The following is a 14,880-nucleotide window of genomic DNA, read 5'->3' as shown; positions in this document are numbered from 1 at the left end:
CATAGTAAATAATCAGTCATTTTAATCTGCTATTATTGTATCATTTCTTAGATCTTTGCAGATGTAAAGTGAAAACATGTCACTTAAAAGTGATCATTAGACAAGAATGGGGAATGGGAAATTCTTAAGAAAGAATTAGGGGTCCGTGTGAATTTGTTAAAAGTAAAATAGCTGATAGCAAGTTATTTAATATCATTAAAAATAAAGTTAAACTATAGATGTAGTCATCAACAAACATTAAAAACCAAGATATTTTAAAGATACATTTCCTATCAACGTGTCTTAATATATAATGACTAAAAGTGCACAGAGCTTTAAAGTACTTCAGCCAGTTCAGTTAAGTGACTCAGTCCCGTCTGACTCAAAGCATTTAGAAGGAGAGTAATTCTCTGAGTCAGTCATTTATCTTAGAGCAATATCTATACAACCATCTGGGGAGTTTTAAAAAGTAAAGTTTTAAGTCCCACTTCTATGAAATTCTGATTGACTAATTTTGACATGGAACTAAAGATGTGTTCCAAAAATCCCCTAAGTAATCCTGATGATCAGCCAGGTTTGGGAACCAGAAATCCATCAGTCATTAAGACGTCCAGGAGATTCTTAAGAACACATATGTTTGTTTACCTCCGGATGGTCAAGCTAGTGCATAGACTCCCTGACTTGGCTCCTAGCTGACCACTGGCTAGAAATGTCTGACAGGCATGGGAATCCTACTGAAGCCAGCTTTTATTAATGGGTGACTGTTTCACCTCGCTGGGTAATAGCAGTGCCTACCTGTAAGTACTTTGTTAATTTACCTTAAGAATCTCAGTTTGCTCAGTTGGAATCCTCAGTTTAACCTACATTAAAAATACTCTAAATTGTTTCAGGCACAGACTGTTTCATTTTTGTCAAATTTTTTAACTTTTCCTGTTTCTTAGCTAAATTCCCTCCACCCACAAAATGTTTGATCAAAATGGCCATGCTTTCCCCCCAACTTTACTGAGGCATAATTGGTATATAACACAGTAAATGTTAAGGTGTACAATGTGTATATTGCAATGTGCTCACCACCACAGTGTTACCTAACACTCCCATCCCCTCACATAATTACCAGTTATTTTTTATGTGTGGTGAACATTTAAGATTTACTCCCTTACCTACTTTGATCAAAATGATTGTTAACTGCTCTAGGCAAACACACACACGCAAATGAAAGGGCTTCTGTTTGCTTTCCTGAAAGGTATGTGTATAAAAGTTGTATATTAAGAGAGAGAGACAGAAAGAAAGATTGCCTCTTTCTACTATTATGCCACACAAAGGCCTTTGGGGTGTTCACTGTGGGTATGAGAGCTGGGTAGGGCCAATACACGTGGCCCCTGGAGAAGGAAATGGCAACCTACTCCAACAGGACAGTGGATGCCCTAGAAGGCAGACCCATTTAAAATAATGAATATTCAAGATCTGTTCAGTGTATCTTTAAAGGAGAAGCTGAGTAACACCTGGGTGAAGGGAGTAGTTGATCCTAGACGGTGGCTCAGAAACCATGCCTTGCCCTAACAGCTCCCTAATTCAGCTATGGGTGTACATATATATACCTTTAAATAAAATCTCTGCGGTTACCCAAATCCACCATCTTGGAGCAGACTAGCAACTATACATTGTTTCTTGACCATGCTTCTTGAGAGATATTCTGGTAAATACACCTTTTCTCTCCATCTCTTACCATTGACAGTATTTGGGAGTCTCAGTGATATCTTACTGTACCTTATCAAGTAATTCCCTAGACAGTGGTTTGACTGACCCAACTCTTAGTTTAGCTGCAGAAATTCCTTCCTGTTATTGTAGCACTCATCTTTCTTAGTTGAGAGCTAGATTTAAAAAAATGTTGAAAATGTCTTCTTTTAGGAAATAACTGCTACAGTAAAAATAAATTATTTATCATTATTTTGTTTAAAAGAATAAAACAGCACATTACCAGACATCCTCAGCATCTTCATCACATTCTGCACCAAACTGGCAAATATCACAGGTGGATGTCTCCTTTTGACTGGTTTCTCCTGAGCCTTCATGGACTATAGGACAGAAAAAATGGAACAAAAAGAATTCAGATAAGTGCACATAATATCAACTCCAAGACTATTTTATATGAAAGTTGCTACTTTTCCAATGAACATTTTTGCAGTTGGAGCTCCATTAAGATTGTCATATTTAACTCTCTTCTTCCCTAAGTTTGAAGAAAACAATGATATGCTAGTTACTGAAATGTAGTGAATAATTCTTTTTACCACAAAAATAAAACAAACAAGAGAGCTTACTGGATTTATCAAAATGGGTTGGTTAATAAACCATATGAAAGAATTAATTAAAAAGAATTTAAATTGGATGGTATCTCCAACTCAATGGACATAGGTTTGAGTAAGCCCCGGGAGATGGTGAAGGACAGGGAAGCCTGGCGTGCTGCAGTCCATGGGGTCAGAAAGAGCCAGACATGACTGAGTGACTGACCAACAACAAAACTGTTACTGGCCTAGAGCAAAAATCTAGTGTCTATAAGAAAATTTCCTAAGTCCTAAATTATAGACTTTTTTCATTCAAAGGCTTTAATATATAATTTATAAAATTTAGGTGGGCAGCTTTGACTTTTTAGATATGTCTTTTCCCCACCTCAAGATGTACAAAGTACTTATAAGGAAAAATATATTAATTATAAATTTTAGAAAACACATTTTAATTGATTTTTACACTACTTTCTTGAATCTTACATAAATGTTGCACAGAGCCCATCATAGTGATTTCTTCTATAAGGGCTATGAACATATATTTTATTTAAAAATATATACTTGTCACTGATGATCGTTAATCATGTAGACTTAGACCATAAATTACAAGTGTAAAAATATGCTGCATACAATCTACTTATAAAATTAAGCTTTCAAAATCAGGAAACAATAGTGTAAATCAATTTTAAAAATTTAGTATTTGAGTTCAAGAAATAAAAATCTGAGCAATACTTTTAAATGAAGATTACTATTTACCAATTAAAAAATATGTAGTTGACAGCAAAAATAACTTTGCTTATAGATGAAAAACTGCAACAACCTAACAACTGCATAGATAATATTATTCCATGGACAGATTATATACTTAAAAACATGTTTAAATCCAGAGATCCTTAAAAAGTGCACTTTTGAAAAAGGTTATGCATTTTCAATAGAAAAAGAACATAAACAATTAAATATGGCACTGGCTTCTAGCATTATGAACCCTAGTAAGGTACTATTTTTAACAAAGACATCATTTATTAAAGTGCACCCTGAACCTAACATATTCAACCTTACTTATTTAGTATGATATTTTCATAATTTATTCTTTGTCTATTAACATGAGAGTTATTGTTAGTTACAAAAGCAAAGCTCTCTATTCCTTATTTTCCAATTTACTGCTCTGCAAATAAGTGATATGATTTACCAGAATAACAACAACAACAACAAAACAAAACCATCATTTAGAGAGTTGTGTTTTACAGTTTTTCCGGGAAAGATAGATCTATTTTTTCCAAAGCAACATTTTTCCCCCATACTTGATTTGCACTGTACTTTAACAAAGTTATGAATTAAACAGATCAACTTCAATTGCAAAAAGATTGATGGTATAGTTTTAAAATTGAAGTCTAAAAAAATGGTGTTCCTCCCCAGAAAGAAAGAGGAATTCTAGACTCTGCTAAAATAGACAGCACTTATTATCCACTCTATTACATTAATAGAGGCGAGACCATTAGAGTGGACTATGGGGATAAGAAGGAAGCTGGGGCCTCACCTCAGGGGAGCCTGAACAGCTGAGGCCCATCTCTTTATTACTTCCTTATTATTAATGCAACACAGAAACTGCTAATGGGAAAGAGCCTTTTAGTGTTAGCAAGATTAGCAGCTTCTAGACTAAAACTTCCCATCACTCAGGAAACATACTAACACAATGGGAAGGTCCTTAATGAACAGTTATAGCCACTTATGGGCAGCCCCATCTTCCTTCACAGCAGGGATCCTTGATTAGGGATCTACTGGAAGTAATCCAGGTGATGAATCGTGCTAACTCAGCGGAACTAATAATAATATTTCTACTGGAAGTCACATTACATTTCTATAAAAGGGCAGTTACTGGTAGACTTGAGATGTTTAGAAATTCTCCCACATGGAGAAGTAAGCCCAGAAGTAGCAGTAGCAAAACCTCTCTCAACAAATACTCTGGGAATAAAATGTGGAGCAATCACAATGAAAAATAAAGTATTTCCATACTTTCTGAAGCACAGACTTGCACCTTTATAATAAGCAAATCAGCACCCAGATTTCATTTAACACTATAGACCAATGATTCTTAAATAGGGTTAGGCTCAGAACCTCTGGTAGATTTGGTTTGTTAATTTATGTATTTTTTTTAAAGACGAGTTGCTATCTTATCTTAGGTCGCTCTGTCATGTCAAACTCTTTGCCATCCCTTGGACTGTAAGGGCTCTAGGCTCTTCTGTCTAACAGATTTCTCAGGCAAGAATACTGGAGTGGTTTGCCATTTCCTTCTCCAGGGGATCTTTCCGACCCAGGGACTGAACTCAAGTCTCCTGCATGGCAGGCAGATTCTTCACCACTAAGCCACCAAAGAAGTACTCAGGGTGCTATGGCTGTAGACTATGGATTGTTTTTTAGATAAATGCCTTGAGATATCCTCGGAGGTACTGAATTTGTAGGGCTGGCGGTTGGAGATACATACATACATATATATATATACATACACACACACACACACACACACACACACATACATACTCTTAACAACTTGCCCCTAAGCATCTCTGCCTAAACAACACTGAGAAGACTTCCTCTGTCTCAAGCATCCTCCTCTTGCAGTGAATGTCTGGCTCAGGACTTCTGTCACTTTAAAGTGCACAGGACGCGAGATCGGGTGCGTTCAGGGTGGTATGGCCGTAGACTATAAGGAAGCCGTGGTGCATATACACCATGGAATATTACTCAGCCATTAAAAAGAATTCATTTGAATCAGTTCTAATGAGATGGATGAAACTGGAGCCCATCATACAGAGTGAAGTAAGCCAGAAAGATAAAGACCAATACAGTATACTAATGCATATATATGGAATTTAGAAAGATGGTAATGGTAACCCTATATGCAAAACAGAAAAAGAGACACAGATGTACAGAACAGACTTTTGGACTCTGTGGGAGAAGGCGAGGGTGGGATGTTTTGAGAGAACAGTGCTGAAACATGTATATTATCAAGGGTGAAATACACCAGCCCAGGCTGGATGCATGAGACAAGTGCTCGGGCCTGGTGCACTGGGAAGACCCAGAGGGATCAGGTAGAGAGGGAGGTGGGAGTGGGGATCGGGATGGGGAATACATGTAAATCCATGGCTGATTCATGTCAATGTATGACAAAAACCACTACAATATTGTAGTTAGCCTCCAACTAATAAAAATAAATGAAAAAAAAATAAAGTGCACAGGAAGCACCTGGAGGTTTTGTTAGAATAAAGATTCTGAGTCAGTAAATGTGAGGTGTATCCTGAGGCTCTAAATTTCTTACAGGCTCCCAGAAACTGCTGCTGCTGGCCCACAGACCACAGTTTGAGTAGCAAGGATAGCATTGTGTTTTTCCAACCACAATTCACAATGTGTTAGTGGGTAGGGAAATAGAGTTAGTGGGTCACTATCAGCATTTTTACAAACATTTTTGTAAACATGAAGCAGAAGGTACTGGGACAGAAAACACAGACTGCATCTTATTTAGCAAATATAGTATTTATTTTATAACACTATTTTTGTTGTACATATGATATCCAACCAGGGCTACAATGTAAATTTCTAAAGGTCATAGTCACAAAAGCTTGAAAACCATTGAATTAGCACATGCTGGATGCTTGGAAATCATGTGTTGAACTGTACTGTTCCTTTTTCCTGTTCTTTTCAAAGTATAAAAAACAGGAAGAATTGGTGCTTAATTATTTGCATTCATTTGCTGGTTATGCAGGAATGAGATTCATTTATAATAAAGTATTATTTTAACCATACATTTGCATTTTAAACCTTTTATTCTGAGTTGTAAAGTAAAAGAATTATTTCCCTCTATTCTATAAAACACTGGAGGAGGGCATGGCAACCCACTCCAGTATTCTTGCCTAGAGAATCCCATGGAGAGAGGAGCCTGGCAGGCTGTGGCCCATGGGGTCACAGAGTCAGACACGACTTAAGTGACTAAACACAGCACACATTCTACAAAAGCTTAGGTTTCAGCACATGATTGAGGGAAACTTGAGGAGTAAGGGAGGTGGAGCTCCTGAAAGCATATTTTATATAACTGTGTGGTTCAGCTGCTAAATTGTGTCCAACTCTTTGCGACCCCATGGACTGTAGCCCATCAGGCTCCCTGTCCATGGGATTTTCCAGGCAAGAATGCTGGAGTGGGTTGCCATTCCCTTCTCCAGGGGATCTTCCTGACCCAGGGATCAAATCCTGGTCTCCTGTTCCCTGGTCTCCTGATTGCTGCAGGCAAACTTCTTCATTGCAGGCAGATTCTTTGCCAACTGAGCCACCAGGGAAAGCCATTTTATGGCTTTTTAATATATTTTATATATGCTACCCTTCCTTGGTGGCTCAGACGGTAAAGTGTCTGCCTACAATGCGGGAGGCCTGGGTTCGATCCCTGGGTTGGGAAGATCCCCTGGAGAAGGAAATGGCAACCCACTCCAGTACATTGGCTAGAAAATCCCATGGAGAGAGGAGCCTGGTAGGCTACAGTCCATGGAGTCGCAAAGAGTTGGACGTGACTGAGCGACTTCACTATGCTATGCTATAGTTATAACTGATTTAATTAATTCTTGTAAGAGTATTCTGGATTGGAACGTTATAAGAGATTATTAAATTACCTTTCTTCTAAATTTTCCCTGCACTCATGGTCTCATCTGGAAATTGTTACCAAAATTCCTTTATAATGATCCTGTTCTGGCCCCACTCAGCTTCTCACAGCAGATGTGCCTGCCTATTAGTACAGTTCTCTTACGAATTCACTATAATGCCTCTGTGCCTCTTATAATATCCTAACTTATACTATTTCTTTTTTTGATTCTTTAAATCAGAATTTCAAGCTTTTTAAAATTTTATTTTTAATTGGAGGATAATTACAATATCACGTTGGTTTCTGCCATACATCAACTCGAATCAGCCATAGGTATACATATGTCTCTTCCCTCTTGAACTTCTCTCCCCATCCCACCCTTTTACAAAATATGGAATTTTTCACATGCACAGGGGCCATGCTAATCTCTTTATCATTCCAATTTTAGTATATGTGCTGCTGAAGTGAGCACAATATGTTATACTATTTCTGAAAACATGAAATATTAATGTTCAAACAGTTATTCAATGTCATTTATTTGATTCAAAATTTCAATAAACTTGACATTCAGTGAAACACTCATGTCTTTCAATCAATATTGAGGAACACATGCCAAGGACCAACTCAACCATTCCAGAAAATTTGATTTTGCCGCCTTTTCAGCCATTTCTCTACCACTGTTCTTTCTATATAAGCTGATCAGTAACCTGATCTGTCACCACAGATGAACTATTCTAGAATAGCACATCAAAGGCATCATACACTATGTAATTATTGTGTTCCGCTTCTTCCAGTTGACATCATTAGTTTTAAGATGAATTCAGGTACTTGCCGACATCAGTAGTTTATCTCTTTTTGTTACTTGGTATTCAGTTGAGTGAATATACCACAGTTTATTTTTCCTTTTTCTTGTTGAAGGACATCTGGTTGTTCAGTTACTGGCTGGAAACAATAACTATTTATGAATAAAGCTGTTATACATTCTTGTAAAAGACATTCTGTGTCCATGAATTACTTCTCTTAGACGAATACCTCACAGTGGGATTCTGATATTCAGATAGCCATACCAGCTTTCATTTGCTTATTGTTTCTATCAATTTGTTTTTTTTTTTTTTACTTTCAACTTGTCTGTTAGCTTATGTCTAAAGTGTGTTTTCTGTAAACAACATATAGTAGAATCTCACTTTCTAAAAATTTTATTTATTGTTAATTCTGACTGTGCTGGGTCTTCCTTGCTGAGCGTGGACGTTCTCTAGTGGTGGTGAGTGGAGGTTCCTCTAATTGCAGCGCAGAGGCTTCTCATTGCAGAGACTTCTCTGGCTGCAGAACACAGGCTCTGGGCGCCCAGGCTTCAGCAGTTGTGGCTTCTGGGCCCTATAGTTCGGGCTCAGCAGTTGTGGTACATGGGCTTAGTTGTCCCACAGCATGTGGGGGTCTTCCTGGACCAGGAATCAAACCCAAATTCCCTGCACTAGCAGGGGAATTCTCAACCACTGAACCACCAGAGAAGTCCAGATCTCACTTTTTTCTTTATCTAGTCTGAATATTTCTGCATTTAATCAGGGTATTTAGTCCATTTACTTACTGTAATAATTAATGTGTTTGGTTTTAAATCTCCCAACTTGGTGTTTGATTCAACATTTTTTTTTTTGTTTAATTCTTGAGTTGCAGAAATTTTTAATATATTTCGAGTACAAATCTTAGTCAGATACAATTTATTGGGACATATTTTCCCAGTCTATTTTCTTGAATGCATGTATTATTTTTTTTGTGGATGTGCAGACATTTTATTTTGATGAAATTATTTTTTATTTTTATGATTTGTCTTTTCTGTGTTATTTCTAAAAAGTCTTCTACTCAAAACTCATATGATATTCTTCTGTGCTTTATTCTATTCTCTATGTGTATTAGTTTTTAAATTTTACTTTATGTTTAAGTTTGTAATCTATCTAAAATTGGATTTTGTGCATGATGTGAAGCAGAGATTAAGATTCTTTGTTCTTCCCATGTGGACGTGATTTTTCTCCTTGATCTGTCAATGTGTTGAAATATATTGATTGATTTCCATAGGTTAAACCAACCTTGCATTTTGTGAAGTGAAGTGAAAGTCGCTCAGTCGTGTCTGACTCTGCGACACCGTGGATTGTGTCCATGGAATTCTCTAGGCCAGAATACTGGAGTGGGTAGCCTTTCCCTTCTCCAGGGGATCTTCCCAACCCACCCAGGGATCAAAGCCAGGTCTCCAGTGTTGCAGATGGATTCTTTACCAGCTGAGCCATAACAAGCTTGATCATGGTATATAACCTTTCTGCATATACTTCTGGATTTCTTTTCCTTGTGTTTTGGTGAGCATTTTTGTGTCTGTGGTTCACAAGACATGCAGGCTGTAATTTTCTTTTCTTGTATTGTTCTTGTTTTGTTTTAGTATTAGGGTTAAAATGGCCTCAAGATATGAGTTGGGAAGTATTCCCACTTCCTCTATTTTATGAAAGAGTTTGTGGAAGATTATTATTTCATTGTTTATACAAGGCTATTTAAATTTTCAGGCTTCCCTCATGGCTCTGGAGAAGGAAATGGCAACTCACTCCAGTACTCTTGCCTGGAGAATTCCATGCCTGGAGGAACCTTGCAGGCTACAGTCCATGGAGTTGCAAAGAGTCAGACACAACTGAGTGACTAACACACACACACACACACACACACACACACACACACACACACTCATAGCTCAGTTGGTAAAGAATCTGCGTGCAATGCAGGAAACTCTGGTTCAATTCCTGGGTTGGGAAGATCCCCTGGAGAAGGGATAAGACCCACTCTAGTCTGTTTTATTGCTTCCTTCTCATTTTTATTATTTTCTTTATGCTATAAACTTAGAGTTTAATTTATTTTCTAGTTTCTTAAAATGGAAGAAGTGCTTGATTTTATACCATTCTTATCTTCTAATACAGGTATTTACATCTGTACATTTTCTTCTAAAGACTTTTTTTTTTGTGAAAAATATAAATTGTAATATCCTTTGAGATTTCTTCTTAGACCCAAGGATTATTTAGTATTGCATTTTTTAACCTCCAAATATTTGTGAATGTTCAAAGGTATATTATTTCTATTTATCTTTAACTTAAATATCCAAAATTCATTGGGATACAAATTCATACAAAAGAGTTGTGAGGTCTTCAGCACACAGAGAAATGTAGAAAAGAGTCACTCCAGGTCTTAAAATTAAATGAAAAATAACAAACATAATATAGGGTTTCATAAATTCAAAAGATTTTAGAGTTAGGTAGAAGACTTTTAGATTTTTTTACCCAATCCCCATCCCCTCAATGCAAAATTCAATCAAATGATCAACCCGGATGAGAGTTGAAATAAAAAGTAGATTTGTGTGAGCTACAAGAATAAATTGTTTTAAAGTGCTGAGAAGTCTGAAGTATTAAAAAGAGCTTAGTCTGATTGTCCAGGCTTTGAAATAAATCTCTCTGGAGTTTGACAAGTCTATGTCTGGTGTTCAAGATGTTATATATATACTAAAAAATCCATCCAGAGTGATCTATCCATCACAGTTAGAGAAAATATTCTGTTTAACTTAAATCCTTTGAAATTTATTGAAACTTGTTTTATGGCTCAGAATATGATCCATCTTTTTGACTATTCCATGTGCATTTTAGGATTTGTAACCTCTTATGGGGAGTGATTTTCTATAAATATTAATTAGCTTAAGTTGATGGTCCAAATCATCCATAACTCTTTTGATTTTTTTGCTTAATTGTTCTATTACTGAGAAAGGTGTGTTAAAATCTCTACTGGTGACAAGTCTTTTGCTCTTTTGCTTTATCTTACATTTGGGAGCTCTGAAACTGGGTGTGGAAACATTTAGTAGTCTACGTCTTCTTTAATGAGTGACTGTTTGGCATTATGAAATGTCCTCTTTTACTCTCTGGTCATTTTATTCATCTTGAAGTCTACTTTGTTCTGATATTCAGAGAAACATACCAGATTTCTTTCACTTATTGTTTCTTTTTACTTTTAATCTGTTCATTCATTTACGTTCATAGTGTGTTCCCTGTAAACAACATACAGTTGGATCTTGCTTTTTTTATATAGTCTGAATATGTCTGCATTTACTTAGGGTAAATTTACTTTACTGTAATTACTGAAATGTTTGGTTGTAAGTCTACCAATATGACGTTTGATTCATATTTAGCCAATCTTTTTGTTTTCCTCTGTTCCCTTTTCTTTTTTTTTTTTTTTCATGGAGAAGCAAATATTTTATGGTATTTATTTCATCTTACCTCTTCTAATAGTTAGTTTGCTATATTTTTTGGTTATTGTTTTGGTGTCTGATTTAATGATTGCAATATACAACTTTAAATTGTAATCTATTACTTCATGAACTTTTTTTCAACTTTATAATTATACATTTATTAGAGTCTACCTTTTGCATTCTTATTTCATATATCATACTTCTACCTGTGCTACAGCAACTCATGTTTTTAAAATTAGTTTTAAAAATTAGTTTTACTTTAAACATCTGTCCTACTCTAATTTCATAGGCAAAAAGCCAGAAATGTCAGTGCTAATGGAGACTCCTGCCTGTCATTGTTAAATGATTATTTGACTTCTGATTCACATCTTTTCCACTTTTGAAGACTTATCTATAGTCTACATTCCCCATGGAAGACATTATAGGCATATGGCACTTATTATAGATTGAATTATTTTGCCTATAAAAGGATTGTACATTCCTCTCCATGGCCATATGATTTGAAGTTCCATGACGTTACTTATACGCTTATGACTTGCTTTTGTCATTGAAATATCAGTGGAAGTAAGAATCTATATGAAAGCCAACATGTGAATTTCTACTTTGTTGCTTGTCCCCTTTGCATAAAAAAGGCACATTCCAGAACAGGAGCTGTTTCTTCAATCAGTCCCTGAATGAGAAGATAAACAGAGTAGGACCAGGATTGACCATAGCCATGGGAGCAAGAATTATGCCACTCATTGATGTTATAAGCCTCTGAGGTTGTGAGGTCATTTGTAACCATAGCTTTCCTAGTGAAAGATGGCTACTATGACCTGAATTAATGTTATCAATAAATTCTAAGGCAACATGTTTCATATCATTTTCCATACCTCAGATTTTGGGAGCATTACTGTACAATTTGGATCTGCTTTTAGTCGTCTCTAAATCTCTCCTTGAACTTCTATTTATTTTCCATACCTGCATAGACTCTGCAATAGTTAAGGCACGTTTATTTTATTATATTTTCATTTTATCTTACCTACACTACCTTTGCCAGTCTATGCACTCTTCCCACTTTCTTCTCCATTTGACTCTAGTACATCACTTTGACAGATATATAATTTGTCCCACTTAAACTAGCCATAGTATACACACTAAACCTAATAGACACAGTAAAGGAAGCCATAAACAAAACAAAAAGACAATCTACAGGATGAGAGAAATTGTTTGTAGGAAATTAATATCCAAAATATACAAAAACTTACAAGTTCAATAACAACAACAACAAAAAACCCACACAACCCAATCAGAAAATGGGCAGAAGACCTAAATAGAAATTTCTCCAAAGATGACAAACAGATGGCCAACAGGCACATGTAAAGATGCTCAACATCACTAATTATTAGAGAAAAGCAAATCAAAACTACAGTGAGTTTTCACTACCTTTACACTGGTCAGAATGGCCATCATCAAAAAGTCTACAAGTAACAGATGCTGGAGAGGGTATGGAGAAAACAGAAATAGACTCACAGAAATAGAAAACAAACTCGTGGTTACCAAAGAGGTAAGGCGGGAGGGATAAATTAGAAATTTGGGACTAAGAGATATAAAAACTACTACATATAAAATAGATAAACAACAAGGACCTATTTGTGTAGCACAGGGAACTATATTCAATATCTTTCAATAACCCATGATCAGAAATAGTCTGAAAAACAGTATATATGTATAACTGAATCACTTTTTGTACACCTGAAAATTGTAAATCAACTGTACTTCAGCTAAAAAAACAAAAACCCACAAAAAACATAGTATAAATATGCATAAATAGAAACCTCCACGTGCATCAAGTCTGAAATAAAGTAAGGGGTCCCTGAAACAATCATAATGCATCAACAGAAAGAGTGAGATTTCTAAGCTTAAATATGATTTATAGATACTGGTTCTATACTCACTTAGATTATTAAAAAGTTAAAAAAATTACACACATTTTATATAGATCTTAATCTGAAGTTTTAAAAATTTAGAATGCATTTTTTTCTTTGCATTTTAGAGTCAATATTAATCTAGTAGTCAGTGTTTTTTGTTTTTGTTTTTTAAACAGATGACAAAATAATCATGCCTTAGTAGGCATGTAATTTTTTCCACTTTATTTACATAGATAAAGGATTTGTCAGTGATACCATTCAATGTTATCTGTTGTAACTAAAATTACTTTATCAAATTGTAAACAGTGATTTTTCTTTCTGAATTACTTGCATAAATTTCTAGCTCATTATCACCAAAAAGCTGAACTTTTGAGTTTATCCTCCAATGAAGGAAAAATTACTCTTAAAGAATAGAAACAAATCAAAATCCTCCATTCCATTTTTTAATTTATACAGTTTTGTCTGTTTTGCCTTTTGGATGGCAGTTTTACCTCTCACTTGCCTCTCCCACATGTAAGTTGAATTTAAATGATGGAAGCTGCTGACAGTTTCTAGAGGCTCAGACAATTCTAAGCTGTTGTTTATGCGCCATAGTCATGTTCTCTTACATTTTCCAACATTTCCCTAGAAACCTCAATGTCTTTAAAGAAAAATAAGAATAAGAAATACTTTCTTTTTATTCATATTATAATGTGATGATACTGTCAGATGAATAATAAGTGCACAGTTATCATATTATTGAAATACTGAAACAAGAGGAGTAGGATTTTGGTCTCCTATTTACAAAACTAGCACACATTAATTCTGTGTGGATATCAGGGCCATAATGCAGTAAGATGTATTCAGATTTGGGGAAGGAAATTCATTATCTTTGCTTCTTTTTAATTAAAAGAAGTACAAATCCACTGATAATTTTTAATAAGTGATTTAAATGCCAAAAAACTAAAGGAAGGTTGAAGTTACAGTTACAGAAAATGGTTTAAAAGAACCAAGTTCATGACTGAGCAAATGTAATTTTATATTAAACACTCAAAAGAAGAGATCATTACAGAAAATCTAATTTTTCATAATTAAGCTAGTTTGCTAGAGCTTGACAAGGATTCTTTAGAAATCACATATAATTTATCTTCTGCACAACTGAAAATAATTTAAGGCATTAATACAACATTACTATGTTGAGGCATAATTCTATTGTCATCATTTAAATCTGACTGATTTCACTTAGCCCTGAGTTAGAACTTTCACTTAGCCCTGAGTTAGAACTAAAGATACTCAGTTGATTAGAAAATAAAGAAAGAGAATGAAGTAAAGAAAGGAGAAATGAGAGAAGGAAGGATGGAAAGAAGGAAACAAGGAAGGAAGAAAGCTTATTAAGCTTGATATCAGCCATGGCAGAATTCATCAGAGCAAGTCACCATGCCAGGCTTCATGAAACTCTAATTGCATCAATCATATGATAAGTATACCCAAAGATGCTTTTATTATACTCACTATAATTAATTTGTATCACTTTATGTAAATTAATATAAATAATTAAAATTTTCCTTATTAAATGCCTCAAAGGTGAGAAATTTATATTTTATTGGTAAGTGATGAACACTGACTTGGGCTGAATGAACTACAGTAAAGCATAGTGGGTACCAAATTCCAATTAGAGGACATTAGGTGAGACTAAGAGTTAGTAAGTGGAAACAGTAAATGTACTTGGCACTTTTTGCACAGATTTGCTGATGAGGAAAACAGAATGAGGCATTAGTTAGAAAAGGCCTTGGGTTCAAGAAAGGGATTTTTTCTTTTTATGAAAGCAGGAAGTTGAAGCAT

General features: G+C 35.3%; 1 protein-coding gene and 1 pseudogene across 1 annotated transcript in view; both read right to left on the bottom strand.

The window, feature by feature from the left end:
• TMEFF2 (transmembrane protein with EGF like and two follistatin like domains 2) overlaps positions 1-14,880 on the bottom strand; it is a 284,169-nt gene that overhangs the window by 125,189 nt on the left and 144,100 nt on the right. Inside the window, exon 5 of the mRNA XM_043445865.1 lies at positions 1,958-2,054. Coding sequence (XP_043301800.1) covers positions 1,958-2,054 — 97 coding nt within the window. The remainder of the gene's footprint in view (positions 1-1,957; positions 2,055-14,880) is intronic.
• LOC122426899 lies at positions 7,271-7,357 on the bottom strand (annotated as a pseudogene).

This window comes from Cervus canadensis, chromosome 24 (assembly GCF_019320065.1).
Source record: "Cervus canadensis isolate Bull #8, Minnesota chromosome 24, ASM1932006v1, whole genome shotgun sequence".
Taxonomy (NCBI): Eukaryota; Metazoa; Chordata; class Mammalia; order Artiodactyla; family Cervidae; genus Cervus; species Cervus canadensis.
The sequence above is the reverse complement of the archived record's forward strand: the minus strand, read 5'-3'. Positions and strand labels throughout refer to the sequence as shown.